This window comes from Amia ocellicauda, chromosome 20 (assembly GCF_036373705.1).
Source record: "Amia ocellicauda isolate fAmiCal2 chromosome 20, fAmiCal2.hap1, whole genome shotgun sequence".
Taxonomy (NCBI): Eukaryota; Metazoa; Chordata; class Actinopteri; order Amiiformes; family Amiidae; genus Amia; species Amia ocellicauda.
The window spans coordinates 11695897-11712700 of record NC_089869.1 but is presented as its reverse complement, the minus strand read 5'-3'; the positions used below and the strand labels follow the sequence as shown (position 1 = coordinate 11712700).

Sequence of the window (16804 nt, the reverse complement as noted above, 5' to 3'; positions counted from 1 at the left end):
CTGATCAAAACAAGACCATCCACGTTTTGGTAGAAGCAACACACACCCGTAGAGAGTGTCAAAATGTCAGATGGAGAACTCTGTTTACAGTGTACTGATACACAACGGTTTTACATAATTGGATCTGAACTTGTCTGTGTTTGATAGAACACCCCCTGGGCTCTGAATGATGGCGGGTGACACGGAAACTGTAAATCGGATGTGTTTGACAATGAAACATGCTGATAGCGAAGAGAATAAGCTTTCAAACGATGTGCGCATTGTAGGAATACAGTGTAACTTATATGCACAGGAGCTACGTGTAACACTGCCAAAGAATGCTTAAGAGGGTGTAGTAACACAGTATATAACTCTGAAATGTACATTGTTTTTCAGTTTTTGTTAAGCTAAACTTTTAATATTAACCTCTGACAGTTTACCACTTATCTTTTTACCATTTCAGGTTGTTCACTGTAAAAACTGCAATAATGGGGGTGTTCTAAGACTTGAGCGGTAGTGTACATCTGAAATCACAGGAGAAGACTCCTGACTTCCACGGCAGGGTCTTGGGTCACTTGTGTGGGGGAGTTGTGTGAGTACACTTGAAACTAGCTATGTGCAACAGATTGTCTGTCCTGCTAAGAGTGCTTACTGATGAGTGTTACTTACAGGACTGATGTACCAGAAGGAAGAACACAACAATCGGTTAATCCATACAATGCTCTTTGCATGACCAACTGACACCTTGGAAATTGTTCTGTCAGTTGAGTTGTAAGTATGATAAACAAGATAGCAATTGATATCCATTTACTCAAAGTCTATGTTCATCAAGGTGTATGTGCTCATAGTTTGGACAGATGAAACATCTCTGTGGGAAAAAGATAACAGACTTGTATCTGGAGTTGATACCATGTAGCAGAGTGCATACAGAAAATCAAAGATATTTCTATACAAATAACATGGGCCAGAGTAATACAATCTAACATTACAGAGGTTGTACAACTTTTAAAGGAGATGCTAAAAGAGTAAAAATGATCCTCTGCTCAGCAATAAGGAGGAAAGAGAAATCCCAATAATGTATGTCCTCAAAGTTGGAGTGCTGACAGTAATTAATCACAGGCTATAGACAGCAATCACCTGCTGATCAAGGAACCTTTATTCATACAATCTACAGGGTGTGGGTGTAATTTCATTGCTACACAATAGTTTATTGGCCTTAAGGATCATTTGCAATTAAAAGCATCACAATGATATGCAAAGCAGCTCATGGATTTTAAGTTGCTATTTCATCACCTCATTGGCTTTTCTCCTTTTAAGAATATAATTTCACGCTTGAAACATATGCCTGTCCCGGTTTTATGTATCCCCTTACAAATACGAAAATGACTAGTACATATGTAATTAAGCAAAGCAATTAACACGTGTTAACGCATACAACATTCAAGAACTAATTTAAGCCTGGTGTAATGCGTTTTGCTAATGTTCCATACAGCATTAAGTGGATATAATACAATGTCACCCTCACTCCACCATCCCACTGTTCGCCACTAGAGGTCGTCATCCCCTGAATTGTAGCCCGTCCTTCCCATTCTTTAGCTCCACTAATCCCAGGAACATTCCCCACCACCATGTGAACATGCAGTGTTCAGTCTCCACCCTCATTGGCTCGGCACCTCACATCCCTGTTCCCTGCTTCCCTCTGCTCTCTATTTAAACCCCTTTCTTCCCTATGTTCAAAGCTAAGTCTTGCTCTTCTTTGTGTTGATATTTCTAAGTGTTCTTCTCAGTATTTACTTGTGTCTTGTTTTTGACCTTTGCTTTCCTGCCCTGACTACCGCATCTTGGATCCCGTCTACTGTTTTGTTTGTACCCATGCCTGACCTCCTGCCTGCCCTCTTGACGACTCTTCTGCTTGTTCCCTTGGATCCTGTTTGCCTGCTCTTGACCCTCGCCCGTTACGACTGTGCTCTGCGTCTCCGTTCTGTGCCTAGTCCTCCGTAACAACAATACTCTTCGCATCAGTGATGGTACATCCCTCATATGTGCTAGTTAAAATGCTGTTTTATCCTTCCATGGGTTCCATCTGTTAAAAGTAATATTTTAAATCGCTTCACATCCATTCTTAAACAGTTCAGTAAAACTTTACATAAATGACTGGAAACCCAATTCCTAATGCCAACAAAAATCACCTTTGCAGCAGTTAGCTTGATTATTTCAACGTTCAAGGCTTTTTCTCAGTCGTACCCTTACAGTACAAGGGAGAGCTGGGCGTGAAAAGAAAATAGTGGAGCCATTGTGTAATGACACATTGATGCCGGCGTTTCCTCTCTGTTCTTCAAATCTCCAATGGAACAAAACAAGAAAACTGCCGTTCATTCACATTTCTATCACAAGCAGATCATTACAACAACTCAACCGAGTGTACTTTAGATCCATGATTAGCCTGATCACATGTTCTGCGACCAGAAGTCGTCAGAAAACCACAAATCGCTCTGGTTAAAGAGTTAAAAGACTAAAAACAACAGCACTGCTTGTGCAGGTCAGTGTATATTGAGGGTTATAGATATTTCTGTGGCGGCCCCCTTTAACGTGTGTAGCGAGGAGTGCTGCATTGCGGTGAGACGGCTTCTCCCCATGAAGAGCTCCTTGGTGACTGTGCTGGAGCTGTTGGAAGACAACACCGTTTTTGCCGTCGATATTACCCTGACAGCTATTGATATTTTTTCTGTTTTCCAGGCCATTTATTATATGACCATGAACTAAGTGTACAATAGTCACATATATAGAATATACTGCACCTTACAAACAAAAACACAAACCAAGTTTAGTTGATTATTTCAGACAGATGGGTGTGAGCTTTTTTGAATGTAATGGAAGTGTGTGAAATTGCAGGAAGGCAGTTGGAGGAATTTCTCTTGGATCAAGGATATGCTGTAGAGCCAAATGATTGAAAGAACAGTCCGAGTGAGCAAGATACAAGTAAGAGTGTTTTCTTTCTCATAATAAAAAAGTGTTTTGTTTCAAGACTGTAACCTCTGCTGTTTTTTCAGATTGTATTCTGAATGCAGTGTTGGAAAACTTCAAGAAAGCAGGGGGTAAGAATGGGACTGGAGAAATGCCTCTCCCTGAACCTCTCACCCTGAGTGTGGGCGACACCTTTCCTGCTGTCGTTACCCATGTGGAGAGTCCAGAGGAGTTCATCTTTCAGAAACTGGACAATATGAGTCACTGTGTCTCCATTCCTCTGTGCCCCCTCTGAGCGTAATTTTAGAAGTATTTCTGTGGCGCTCTCCTGTTCTCAGTAGGAGTTGAACTGCTTTCCACAGGGATCTGCTTCGGTGTAGATGTACTTTCTCAATTTAGTTCATACCTAAATCCCATGTTGTACTCGCCACTACACCATATCCCCCTCCCTCTAATGCTAGATGCCCCATTTTGTGCTGTTCTGTACATGAAGTTTCAATAATTCTCGTGTCTTGGTGCATGAACCTGTTTTCTTGTGTGTGTGTGAGTTATTTCCGGCTTTTCTAATGTGAACAGGTGCCATTGAGGAGCTGCAGGTCAGTCTGAGAGAGCAGTGTATGCAGACGGCCGCTTCAGAGGACTTCAGGCCTGCCCCAGGGGCCGTCTGCTGCTCCCAGTTCACAGGTAGGTGTTGCACAGTGGCAGTGGGGATGAATCCAGGAAGTCCTCTTTAGGAACTACTTTTTAATTAAGATGCAGGTCTTTTAATTGTGTGATCAGCACCCCCTCCACCCTGGAGAAAGCCCAGAACCAATCTCTGCTGGTTCCCTGGTTTCATTGAGTCACTTTCAGCTGAAGTCGGGATCCTTGGTGTTAAATTAGACTCTACACTCTCATTTGATTCTGATGTTCGCCATACTGGCCAAACTGCTTTTTTCCACCTCAAGAATATCTTTAGACTCTGTGCTTTGCTAGCATGCTGCTGCTGAATCTCTCATCCGTGCGTTTGTCTCCTCCATGTTGGATTACTGTAATGCTCTTCTTTTTGGTGGCTCTGCTCAAACACTGAACAAACATAGGCATTTAGAGAGCTCTGCAGCACGTGTCCTCACCCCGTCCAGGGCCTGGGAACACATCCTCCCCACCTTCAAACGGCTTCACTGGCTCCCAGTCAAATCCAGAATCGTCCTGCAGATGCAGCTGCCGATGCAAGCTATTCCCTGTGCTTTAGCAGCCATGTAATGTTAAAATGGAAATGGTTTAAATTAATGATTGTAATTGGGCCTCTTTAGATCTCTGCAATCACAATTGTGAACTACTTAATTCTTACTGTGTCGTTCTGTGGAACTTGTCAGTAATGGGAGTAAACCTCGATGAACATCTATCTCCACTCATTGACAGCCCTCCTGTGGCCAACGAATGCACTGCAGTGTACAATTCAGAGATGCCCTGGCAATCAGACGCACTTTCACTATGTTGTATGTGGAAAATGTCCAAACCCAAATGACTTGTTTTTGTTAGTTGTGCTCCGGAGCCGGAGCGGAGCTGGAGCTGGCATTGCTGGAGCCGGAGCGGAGGTCATGGAGCTGCTCCACAAATTTCCCCCTCCATTAAACTCACCCAGATTAAGTCCAGTTTTCTTAAATTAAAAAAATATGTAACTTCATAGGTATTGTTGTGTGTTGGGGGTTATAAAATGGAGTAGCAGTGTGGAGCTGCACCGGTAGGGGGAAGGTTGAATTGAGCAGACAATTTCCCTCTCTCTGTCTCCTTGAACCTTCATATTGTTAGTATATCCCCCAGAGAGAACAACACCATCTTTTAATTGGTTTATTCAAAGTGATGTGTTTAATTGTTTGAGGATTTATACAAGAAGAAGACGTAACCCGTCATGAATATGGGCTGATGAATGTGCACTTGGTTTTACAGCATCTTGCAGAATGGTTTGTGATGATCAAATCGATATGAGAAATCTGACTGCTTCCATGTGTGCCATTAAAGAGCATGCGCAGTGCACGGATGTGTGGGTTTCATTCGAGCAGGGGACGTGAGATGAGCTGCAGTGGGGTTTGTATTTTTAAACGTATGTATTGTACTTCTGAATTGTATTAGATGTTAGGTGTAATTGTATCCAGGGCTCTATAAATCGGGAGTTTCATCCTGTTTAGTGGTGGGGGCTGGTATTTCAGCTTTCTATTTATCCATATTCATATTATTATTATTATTATTATTATTTAGGTGTATTTATTAACGACCATTTCTTGTTCATAGGGTTTTACTTGGTTATTCTAAGTTAGTCGTTCTGTTGCGTTTGGTTTATGTGTGATATTGGAGTGGTATATGAGTTTATTTTGTGTTATGCCCTCCACCTTTTGTATGATTGTGATTTTTAACAATTACAGAAGGTTTCTTTAATTGTCTGTCTTGGGTTTTATTGTGAGGAAATTGTGAACACCAACCTGATCAAGAGATTGTGTGTGTTTGTGGAACACACATAGATAACTGAATTTCTATAGCCCTGACCTTCGGGTTGAGGGGTTACAACTTGGCGTAGTCAGCTAGGATTGGGTTTGGTGTTGCATTTTCTTTCAAATTTAGCCAGTGGGAGGTTCTGAAGGACAAATGAATTCCACATTAATGCTTCCTCCCTGGATGGGACCCTTGTGCGTAAAGTGTACTGGTAATGATGAAATAACAGTACAAGAGTAGGAAGAGAAGTTAAAATGTATGTTTCGAATGTATCAAGTGCACAGCTTGATTGGGGGTTGGGCTTTCTAGAAGGGGAGGCTAAGAGGGAGATTGTTATTCTCCCAGAGCAGTAGTGCCAAAGAAGTTTCTGTACATTTAAAAGAGCTTAATGGAAATCGTTCCCCTGCCTCTGTTGTTCGCTCTCTGTTTTTCAACTGCAGACAGAAGGCTGAAGAGAGTGTCTGAAGGTTCGCCCTGCGTCTGCAAGAGTGTTGCGAGCAGATGATGGCCGAGATGCAAAGACTATGCGCAATGAGGATCGGCTCCTGCGGGACCAGTTTTTAGCATGACTGCGAGAGGTGAGCTTGCAGGGAGAGCTGTTGGCTCATGTTACCCTCAACGATGACCGTAATTTTACTGAAGTAAAGAAGGAGGCTGTGATGAGGCCTGAACTGGAGGAGGGATCTGAATTTAGCTGTGCCTCTACTGATGTGGCAACTAGAAGCAGACCGTGGGACGAGGATCTGCAAACTGTTTCGCGAGAGCTGAGGACTGAGTTAGCGAAGGAATTGGAGGACAAGGTCGGTGGTCTGTCCCAAATTTTACTACAGGGGATTAGAGCTGAAATTCAACAATTAGGAGTTGGCAGGTGCTCTGGGAGTTCCTCTTTACCTCCTGCTTACACCTCTCCAACCCCTAGACAAGCAGGTTATGATGCTACTGGATGCCCCATTTGTCATTATTATCATTATTATTATTATTATTATTATTTCTTGGTGGACACCTTATCCAGGGCGACTTACAATTTGTCATGTATTTAAGAAGTTGGGTCATATTGCTCGCTATTGCCAACAACAATCATCCCAGCCAGCTTTTAACTAGTGCGTCCTGCTGTTGTGGATCAGACGTTGGGAAGTCTTGCATTAGATCCCTCTAAAGTCTCTTTTCCAGCTAATTTAGTAAGACAGTGACCCATGATTGAGCTTTCTATGGATGGGGTGGGTGTGTCCTATCTCCTTGATACAGGTTCCCAGGTCACGATGATTTGTAGGAGTGAGTTTGAGCAACATTTTGGACAACAAGGACGCCAGCTGAAGGATTCTTTTGCTTGGCTGACATTGTGGGCAGCAAATGGACTTGACATCCCCCACCTGGGCTACGTGGAAATGGAGCTTGAAGTGGCTGGGGTAAGACCGATGAAAGTGGGGGTTCTTGTAGTAAAAGATGTTTGCTTCCCAGTCCCTGGACTCGTAGGCATGAATGTAATGGAACTCTTATATCCCCCACAGCCTCTTGATGACAAATGCGTCAGGAGTTCAATAACATTATCATGTAATCACGTTAGATGAAAAATTAAATGTTATGTCCTTGTAATGTAGTATCGCATGTGCATCTGCAGAACATGTTTAAAACGTGTTTTGCATCAGAACTTTTGAATGCAAGTTATATTCCCTAGTAATGGTTCAAATGTAGACGTTCAAATGAAACGGCCATGAAAAGTGTGTTGTTTAAGTAGATGCTTTGGCTTGTAACAGTGCAGCTAATAGAATAATTGAGAAACTGATCTACTGTTAAGTTAAGTAGTTAGCGATCTTGTCTTGGCAAGTTTCTCTACTCTATCCCTAAACTTATACAGTTTTAATTGTGCAGTTTACTGTTAATGCTAAGTAGCTTGCTGGTTAGACAGGTAAGTGAAGGGAGCAGCGTTGCACAGTTGTTTGCATTTCGAGGCAGCTGTTGCAACGATCGCTACACATGTCTGAGTATATCTGCAGCCTATGTCCACATGCGATGGTGCATATGATTTTTACAAAGTTACAACATTTGCCCCAGACTACATGTTAAAAGTATAGGGCTTGATAACCTGTTGACTGTTATTACAGATATTTTGTATTTAAAGTATTAGTGAATTTGTCATTGATGGATTCAACTTGGCCACCTATTGTAAATCTATGTAACTGAAGATGTTGTTTGAAATTTTGATATCACATATTTGAAATATACCCATTGTTTATTCATAAACAAATACTAAGCTTTATGACGGGTCAACAAAAACAATATATGAGCATATCCTTTTATTCCTTATTTATTGAAGGCTCCTAAGTGATAAGGCTTCAAAGTTTTTGTTAAAGTAACTGAATACTCAAAACTTGAGTATTAAAGCTGTGTGATAGAAATTGTCTTTTGCATGTCAATATATGTATTGCGATTTGCACAATTGCTTACTTTTCTCTTTGTGACTTGTTATGAAGAAATGACATATTTAAATGTAACTTCATTTTTTGCAGGACCTCCAAGCGCCATCCCAAAATGCAGTGCAACCTGTGCACATTTTAAAAGCCTAATCAAGAGGTGCTACAGAATACCAGGGACAACAGAAAATAAATGACCCCTGCCTCTACCCAGATTGCATCTGCTCCTTCAGGACTTCAGGTACTTTAAAATCTCACCTTACACGATTACATGCAAGGGCAGTAAGTCAAGAAAACTCAACATTTGTATTGTGGGCTATGCAAGTTTAAAACACTTTTAATGAGAGAGAGGTTGTTGGACATATTGGATGGCATTTAAGAGCATGGGATGCTGGGCACTGAATGAGGAAAGGGTATTATGTGTAGGCACAGTTAATACAAATACAAAAGGCACACAGATGGGTGTACCAGCTAACCTGTACCAGGCTGGCTCAGATTAAATCATCCTTCCCAGCATATTTCCATCAAACCAGAGACAATTTGTGGCCAGGCTAGCACACTTTGGTTTGGATTAGCTGTGTGAAAAGGTTATTGCTGTCTTTTTTCCAGGGCACTTTAGTAGTATATTCTACACAATATTGTTTAAAACTGCTGTCAGTGAGCTATTTGAATGCAAACGTGTATTGTCCTCCACTTTTGTAGATCTCCACATCGATAATTGTGTGTGTGGACCCAAGTGGGAACGATAACTTTTTTTTTTTTTTTTTTTACGCCATGCTATTAATGAATACGTATATCTCCAATCAATACCATTTCAGTACATGAATTGATTGTAGTACATGATTGATTTTGATATTCACCACAAATTCAACTCTCTGTTTTTCTCTGTTGTATCCAGGACACTGAGCCCAAGGAGAGCTGCACCAACGGCATCAACATTGGCATCCTCACAGCCATCGAGGATGATGTAGACCTCCAAGTCATTTCCAACAGTCACAAGTGTCGCCGTTGTGTTAAAAGAAGCTGTTGTGTTTTAAGATGTCCGTGATTTTCCTGCTCCATTTGCTCTGCTGTTTGGCCTTCTCTACACTCTGAACATTGATTTCCCAAAAATAACTGAAATCTGCTTTTGAGGTGATTTTTGGTCTTGAAGGACCTTGGCTCTCAGTGCTCTGCTAGGCTGCAGTCTCTCACAACCAAGCTCTTGCTGTGAGGATAACCTCCACCCACAGAAGTCTTGATATCTCATCAATTATATAATCAAGTGAGGTGTGATCAACATCATGCATGAGATCGACAACATTTTTAGTTAATCGAGTTCTCTTCATATGAAGAACTCTGAGCACTGTAGTGGATATAATGCAGTACAGCTTTTGTTGCAAGCAAAAAATAAATATGTAGGCTGTACAGAATCACTTGGATGTGCAAACCAAATATTTCAGTTTAAATAAGGTCTGACAAACATGATGTTGGGTTTGACCAAGTTTTTGGTTTGTTTTATGTGTACCAGAGAACATTTCAGCTTATTTTGGGTTGTAAATAGGATATACAGAACCTCTTGGATGTGCAAACAGCGTGTTTAATTTAAAGTATGGTGTGACAAACATGACATTTTATTCTGGGTATGAAAGAAAGAAAGCACTGTAGTGGACTTCCTACAATACAGGTGTTGTCGTGCATATATGGAATAGGATGTTCAGCCTGTATCCTATATCCTTTCAGTACATTTTTCTATTTTTAGAAAATAGGTATTTTACTTTCAGAAATGTTATTTAGAGCCACTTTGATGCCCAAACCAAATGTTTACAAGTGTTCACTTTTCAAGTCCTGTTTTTAATTATCTTAGAAAACACCCTTTCACATCCTTTCTTCCCCTTCTTGAAGTAATCACTCATCTAACATAACATGATTGAGAGGAATGCATTGGAAAAGCTGTTTTGACCTGTCCACTGTTAGAGCAGTCATTTCAAGGAAGGGGGAAGACGGATGTCTTGTAATTCATGCATGTAAGGGTTAAAGCACAGGCTACAGTATTCTCTTTTGAATAGGATTTTGTGTCTGTTAAGCCACCAATGTTTGTATGACACTCAAGTGCATGAAATGTTTGTTGTTTAAATCAACATTTTATTGGAAGTGAGCAAGAAAGTCTTCTGTCCATAATGCAATGAAGTGAGAAGATAACAAAATTGTTAAGACAACCCAGGAATTCAAGTCCTCGTAATATGAACCTTTAAGTCCATGCAATGTTTAATCTCATGTTAATTCAACTTAGAAATGAAATTACTCATTGCATTTGCTGGGCAAGAAATCTTGATGAAAGCAATCATTAATTCTAGTTTGTTCAACATTGTGCCCAAAAGTTGACTATACTGTGTAGCTGGTTGCCTTAACTGTATTCAACTTCCAATTTTTTACAGTCAATTATCTTGTTTGATTTCTTTCTCTAATTGTTTGATGGTCCACATGTGTTTTCTTATTGGTGCACTCCTCCACAACCAAAAATTTCTTCCAGTGCTGGCGGAGACGAGGTCCCTCTGAGAAGGCGGTGTCCTGGAGTCGGGATGGGGCTGTCTGGGGTGGCGTCGTCATTCTTTGTTCCAGTGTTGGCATCTCTCCAGTGGCATTTAATACCAGTCTGCGACGGAGTCAAACTCCTGGAACAAGTCCTGCTCCTCCGGGCTGAGGACCCTGGAGCAAAGACTGAGGACTGGGGCTTCAGATGTTAAATCATCACCCACATCCTTGTGCTCTCTGACGGTGGGCACAAATGGAGGCGTTACCCTCTGTGCCTCCAGCCCAGGCCAGTCCACGCTCCTGAAGAAGGCGTGCTGCATCACTTCTTGGGCGCCTCGCTCTCCGGCCCCGAGCCGCCAAGCAGGATTCTTGCTCATCAGCCTTGTCATAACGGAGACTGCTTCGTTTGACAGGTGCTGGGGGAATGGCACTGGATCATTCATGATACTCTCGTACAGATCCCGCTCATTGACTCCGGTAAAAGGACAATCGCCCACCATCATCTCAAAGAGCAGGACCCCCAGTGCCCACCAATCAACTGCACGGGTGTAGGACTCCTCCGACAGGACTTCTGGAGCAAGGAAGTCAGGAGTCCCGCATAATGAACTTGTCCGGTCACTTGCACCCATATTTTCCTTGCACAGACCAAAGTCTGCAATCTTCACGAAGCCTCGTCTGTCCATCAGCAGGTTGGGCAGCTTCAGATCCCTGTGTGCGATATTGTGCCTGTGAAGGAAATCCACCCCCAACACCACACAAGCAGCACTGAATACAGCCCGGGGCTCTGAGATCGCTTCTCCGTCCAGCGTGAGGTCTCCCCCTGCGACGTACTCCATGATGAAGACCAAGTGCTCCTCAGTCTGGAAGGAGCCGTAGAAGTTCACCAAGAAAGGGTGGTGCACGCTGCTCACAGTCTGCAAGACGCTCCTCTCACACATGAGGCTTGCAACATCTTGACTGTCAACAGCCCCTCTTTTTTGAATGGCCTTGAGGGCAAATCTTTGGGTCGTTCTTCTCGACTCGGCAAGCAGCACCTTTCCAAATGCGCCGCGCCCTAGAACAGCGACACATTTGAATTCCGCCAGACAACAATGAAATTGCCCCGTCACATCTGGCTGTGGGAGATCGAGGTCTAGACCATCTTCGAGACGCTTCTCCAGATCTTCAAACTCCTCCAGGTCTTCAATCTCCTTCTCCAGCTGCTCAAACTCCTGCATCTCCAGGTGTTCATTCTGCTCCTTCTGCAGATGTTCAAACTCGACCTCCTGATGTTCATTTTCTTCCAGATATTCAAACTCCTCCTCCGCCGCTGGGCTGTGTGTTTTTTGCAGCTGCTCTCCAGCACATTCCTCCGTGTCGGTACTGGGGTCGGGCTTGTTCTTGCGCGACTTATACCAATACCAGCCCATAAGCACCAGCGCTGCTGGAAAAACTAGCGGCAGGATTCTCCCCTGAAAAAACATTTTCTCTGGTAGATGGTCCAAGAACAGGCGGGTCGCTAAGGCGTGTCGTGGGTCGTCAACTCTGTCAGGTGAGCTCAGGATCTGAATGCTTCGGCTCAAGCAGCGCTATTTATGTATCGGGACCCAGTGTGACGTCATAGCGTTCACGTCGCCATGGTGACGTGTGGGGCACAGTTCGCTCGCGGATCTCCTCCGCTGTCTCGGGGAAAGGACGCATCTGGCCCAGGGCCGCCTCAACTAATATGTGACGCTGCTGGGCCGGTGTAAACTTGCACCCGTGTTTTAAAGTGTTCAATGCGGCCTGTCTGTCAATATGAGCGCAGCGGCCCTGGGCGGAGAAACGCGTCATGAGTGACGCATCTCAAGCCACGCAAAATAAAATACCGGCACCGACAGTATAGCTCAGACGACTGGACTGTATTCATTTCACTCTCTGTCACGTCTATCAGCCATATGTGCGCACATGCACTGGTGAATGTCGCTCACATGTGCACAGAAAAACGCAGAGGCGAGTGAGTGCTAGTGAAGCAGCGCACACTTGTCTTCAGTGACTGTATTGGTCGAGTCTGCAGTGTGAACACAGTGTCAGACTGCAGTGACAGCGCTGCGCTCATCAGCTGTCAATGCGCTGTGAAACTGAGCGCGACGCGTAGGGACTAATCCGAATTAGGCATGAAACCATATGAACTGAACCGCAGCGTGTTTCCATGAAAGCAATGAGACGACACCGGCTGTGTGTTTTGCATTCCGATATACAATTATATATGTAATGCAAACATATAGCAGTTGGGAGACTTGCAAACTAAATCTGTGTCTCTTTGTTCAGCATTTGAAACAGAAGCAGATAGAGGTCCAAACGCATGCGCAATGGGATTTTCTCAATCTGAACTGAGTCATGGGCTGAAGGCTCAGACTGCGAGCACATTGTGTGGCTGTGCATTTGCTGTTGCTACATGCTAAAGAGCATGTCATTTAAACCCCCATCTCCTTCCACATGAGGGAAACATGTTGGAGGGAACACTTTTCTGTGTGTCCAGATCTTGTGTTTGAGATGCTTTTCGTGCTGTGGGCTGTATAGGACGCTGTGCAAGGTCGCAGGATGGTCGGTGACAAAGCAGCGGCCTGGCAGCGCTGTGACAACGTGGACACAAGTGTGCAAACTGTGCGCTCAATTGCACCTGAGCATCCTGCCGCTCAGACACTATCTGAACAGACAGGCTACACTGGACACATGTCCGTAGTTTTCAATGTGAATTAACTGTAATAATGAAGGTTGAAATACGTTTCTCATTCTTTAATGACAAACTACCGTATAATCAGTGTTCACAACTGTAAAAACATATTACACTATCCGTAAACGATGATAATTAATGTTGAAAACCATTTTTTTTTTACTTGAATGTTAATGTAAATAAACGGTTAAGGACTGTAACACATTTAAAAGTGTTACAATTTGAAGGTTTATTCAGCATACAATTAAAGTGGAGAAATTATTTTAAAATCTAATGTTGAAATATTATGTGTATATAGCTGTAGACTATAAAACAGTTTACAATGGATGTGTTACAGTTGATGTGTCCTTAAACCTGATGTTACAGCTGAATTACCTGTCTGATACAAGAATCAACACATTTAACTCAAATACGAGCACACACACGGGTGGTGGGATTAGCTCCAATCTGGACTATGTTATTAACATTCAGCAAGTCTTCATTTTGTAGTTCTAATTATTAATGCTCATCACCTCCTGTGAAACTGTACGCTCTCATAAAGTGCCACTGAATGATCTGTATTGTGTTGCATGCTTCTCTGTGTTGTCAAAGCTGTTTATGCCCATTATTATTTATTTATTGATTTATTCATGTTGCAGGTCAGTCTTAACTTAAACAGTTATGGCAACACAGAGAAATACGCAACAACAAAAAACAATGTAATTCCTCTGTAATACCAGACAGAAACCCACCTCTGGCAAAGCGTAGCTTGATAACTGTATCACAAGCCTGCATAGCTGTGACCTGGTCATATACTAACAGTGATCTTACATCTTCAACAACAGTGAAACTGCTTTCAAAATGATGAAGAGAATCTGCATAAAAACTATAAAACCCTGATACATATTTTCACACAGATCAGTCTTTTTTCCAAAATAATGGGGTAATAACGTGAACAGCTTCTTTCACTGTCAAACTCCATGATGGTCAACATCTGGGGAAGCTGCTGCAAGAGTTCAAAGTTCAACAGGGGGGACAGTGAGAGTCGCTGCACTTCTCTGTAAATTCTGCCGACTGCTGTAAATACATGTCTTTTAGTTTGAAAATCAATGTTGCATTGTGTTCTGGATTGGTATTTGTGTAATGTTATAATGCGGATATTTTTCTAAAGCAATTGAGGAAATGAAATAATGAAGTTAAATGATTGAACTTTTAAAGAGATAAGTGTTAAACTACTGTCAATTAAATTGGAACATTAACAATTGTTAACCCAGCAGACAAAATACATTAGAAACAACGTTGTTTCAACATCATATTTCAACGTTGAATATACATTGAAAATTGGTTGGATTTGCAAATGGAATCGATGTCGAATTGTCAACATTCCTTCAACATCAGTTTAATCAACAAAGGCAAACAACCACAGAAAGAGAGAGAGATGACGGATAACATGATTAATCTTGGGGAGAAGAAAATAAAACAACTAAATTACACTTTCTTGGTATTTTTGGCTGAAATTACTTTATTGTCATGCGTTAGAAGAAAGACAGTACCTGCACATATTGTGTAGAAAATAACACAATGTGTCATACTAGTACTATTAACACATTTTTTGTGTAGAATTTCTACACATTACTTCTAAGGTTGTATATTAAAACTCCTGAAAAACAGATTTAAAAAATCTTTTTAAAAGTAGTTCCATGCAAGTTATGGTTAGAGAGCACTTTTATACACACCCACAGTTTTTCCAATATGTTGTATACAGGTCTCCAGTTGAATTAAAGTTGAAGTAAAACAGAAACAAAAACGATGCACCGACATTTTTCAAATATCGCCAACTGTCACTGATACTATATTTTAATTGTAGTTACTATTTTGATAATACATTTGATTAATGCACAGATAATATATTTTTGTTATCCTGCACTGAAATATTTTGCAAGTAAAGTATTTGACTTAAACTAGCTGTTAATGAGTTTTTTTAATTAAGGAACACTCACAAATATGTTTCCTTTAGAGGAATGTGCTTAAATTCTAATTATATACCATCAATAATTTCTACAGTATGTAGCAGTTAAACATTCAAGCAGCAAAGACCCTTTCAATAGCCTACACAATTATATATATATATATATTTACAGTGAGGAGAAAAAGTATTTGATCCCCTGCTGATTTTGTACGTTTGCCCACTGACAAAGAAATGATCAGTCTATAATTTTAATGGTAGGTGTATTTTAACAGTGAGACACAGAATAACAACAAAACAATCAAGAAAAACGCATTTCAAAAAAGTTATCAATTGATTTGCATGTTAATGAGGGAAATAAGTATTTGACCCCTTCGACTTAGTACTTGGTGGCAAAACCCTTGTTGGCAATCGCAGAGGTCAGACGTTTCTTGTAGTTGGCCACCAGGTTTGCACACATCTCAGGAGGGATTTTGTCCCACTCCTCTTTGCAGATCCTCTCCAAGTCATTAAGGTTTCGAGGCTGACGTTTGGCAACTCGAACCTTCAGCTCCCTCCACAGATGTTCTATGGGACTAAGGTCTGGAGACTGGCTAGGCCACTCCAGGACCTTAATGTGCTTCTTCTTGAGCCACTCCTTTGTTGCCTTGGCTGTGTGTTATGGGTCATTGTCATGCTGGAATACCCATCCATGACCCATTTTCAATGCCCTGGCTGAGGGAAGGAGGTTTTTTTGTATTATTTCGAATTCTTGAAGCAGCATTTTGGACTAACTGAAGTTCTGTTCTCTGTTAGCTCTGTTAGTGCTGCGTGACAGAATGGCATTACAGTAATCCAATCTAGATGTAACAAATGCGTGTATCAATTTCTCAGTGTCCTGTAACGAGAGGAATTGTCTTAGTCTAGCAATGTTTCTAAGCTGGAGGGAGGAAGATCTCAACACATTCTGAATGTGTAATTCAAATGATAGATTATGATCACAGATGACACCCAGGTTTCGTGCCATCTCCTTACGGTAGAAATTAAAGTTAAAATTTCTCAATTTTGTCAGCGGTCCTCTCGCTGAGACCCAGTGCCTGTAGTCCAAGGATCTGGATCCAGGGTGTGCTGCCTCTCCAGTAGCCTGCTCGCCGACCAAGGTCCTCCTTGGGCTCCAACCAGTCCCAGCAAGTGTCCGTCCTCGGCGGCTCCTTTCAGATGGTTCTGCTACAGCTGGGCCTCCCTCGTACTGGAACTGGAACTCCACTGGATCAAGAACATCTCCAGCTTCACAGTCTGCCTGCACAGCACTGTGCCGAGCACTCACTGTGGGTCCCTAAGGCTGGGGGAGGCAGCTGCATATTTTGCCACTAATGGGGCTGTGTGTTTTTCTCCCAGGGCAAGTTTTTGTTTCTCTGTGTGGGTGAGTTTTGGGTAATTGGGGAAAGAATGGGTGATTCTTTGGATAAATGTCTCCCTCATTGATGCATCTTTGTAGCAGTGCAGGAGAAAGTGCTTCTCTGTCTGCACCTGTCCTGTCACACAGTGACCACAGTGCCGGTCCTCTCTGGCCTGCCAGGTCTGTCTGTGTCGGCCTGTTTTTATGGCCAGGCTGTGGTCACTGAGCTTGTACTTGGTCAGGAAATGTCTGTGCTTTGTATCTCTGACAGTGAAGAGATAATCGGCCAGGGTGTCATTTCCATTTAGGGCCCGATAGCAGTCAAGTTTACTTTACAAGCTTTAGTTTAGTTATTCCAGAACTCCAGATAAGAGTTTTCTATGTGTGTCACAGTGTGGTCAGCTCTGATTTGGCTCTGTGTGTCACAGTGTGGTCAGCTCTGATTTGGC

The 16804-nt window shown here is 42.3% G+C and overlaps 1 protein-coding gene across 1 annotated transcript; it reads right to left on the bottom strand.

The window, feature by feature from the left end:
• Positions 1 to 9047: 9047 nt before the first annotated feature.
• On the bottom strand, positions 9048 to 11746 carry LOC136716291 (serine/threonine-protein kinase N2-like). Its single transcript, XM_066693889.1, has one exon. The coding sequence runs from the start codon at positions 11744 to 11746 to the stop codon at positions 10448 to 10450; it is 1299 nt and encodes a 432-aa protein (XP_066549986.1). The 3' UTR covers positions 9048 to 10447.
• Between the last annotated feature and the right edge of the window lie 5058 nt (positions 11747 to 16804).

Bases quoted from the DNA above. Each gene is read 5' to 3' on its own strand.
- LOC136716291 (XM_066693889.1), bottom strand. From the start codon at position 11,746: ATGGGCTGGTATTGGTATAAGTCGCGCAAGAACAAGCCCGACCCCAGT.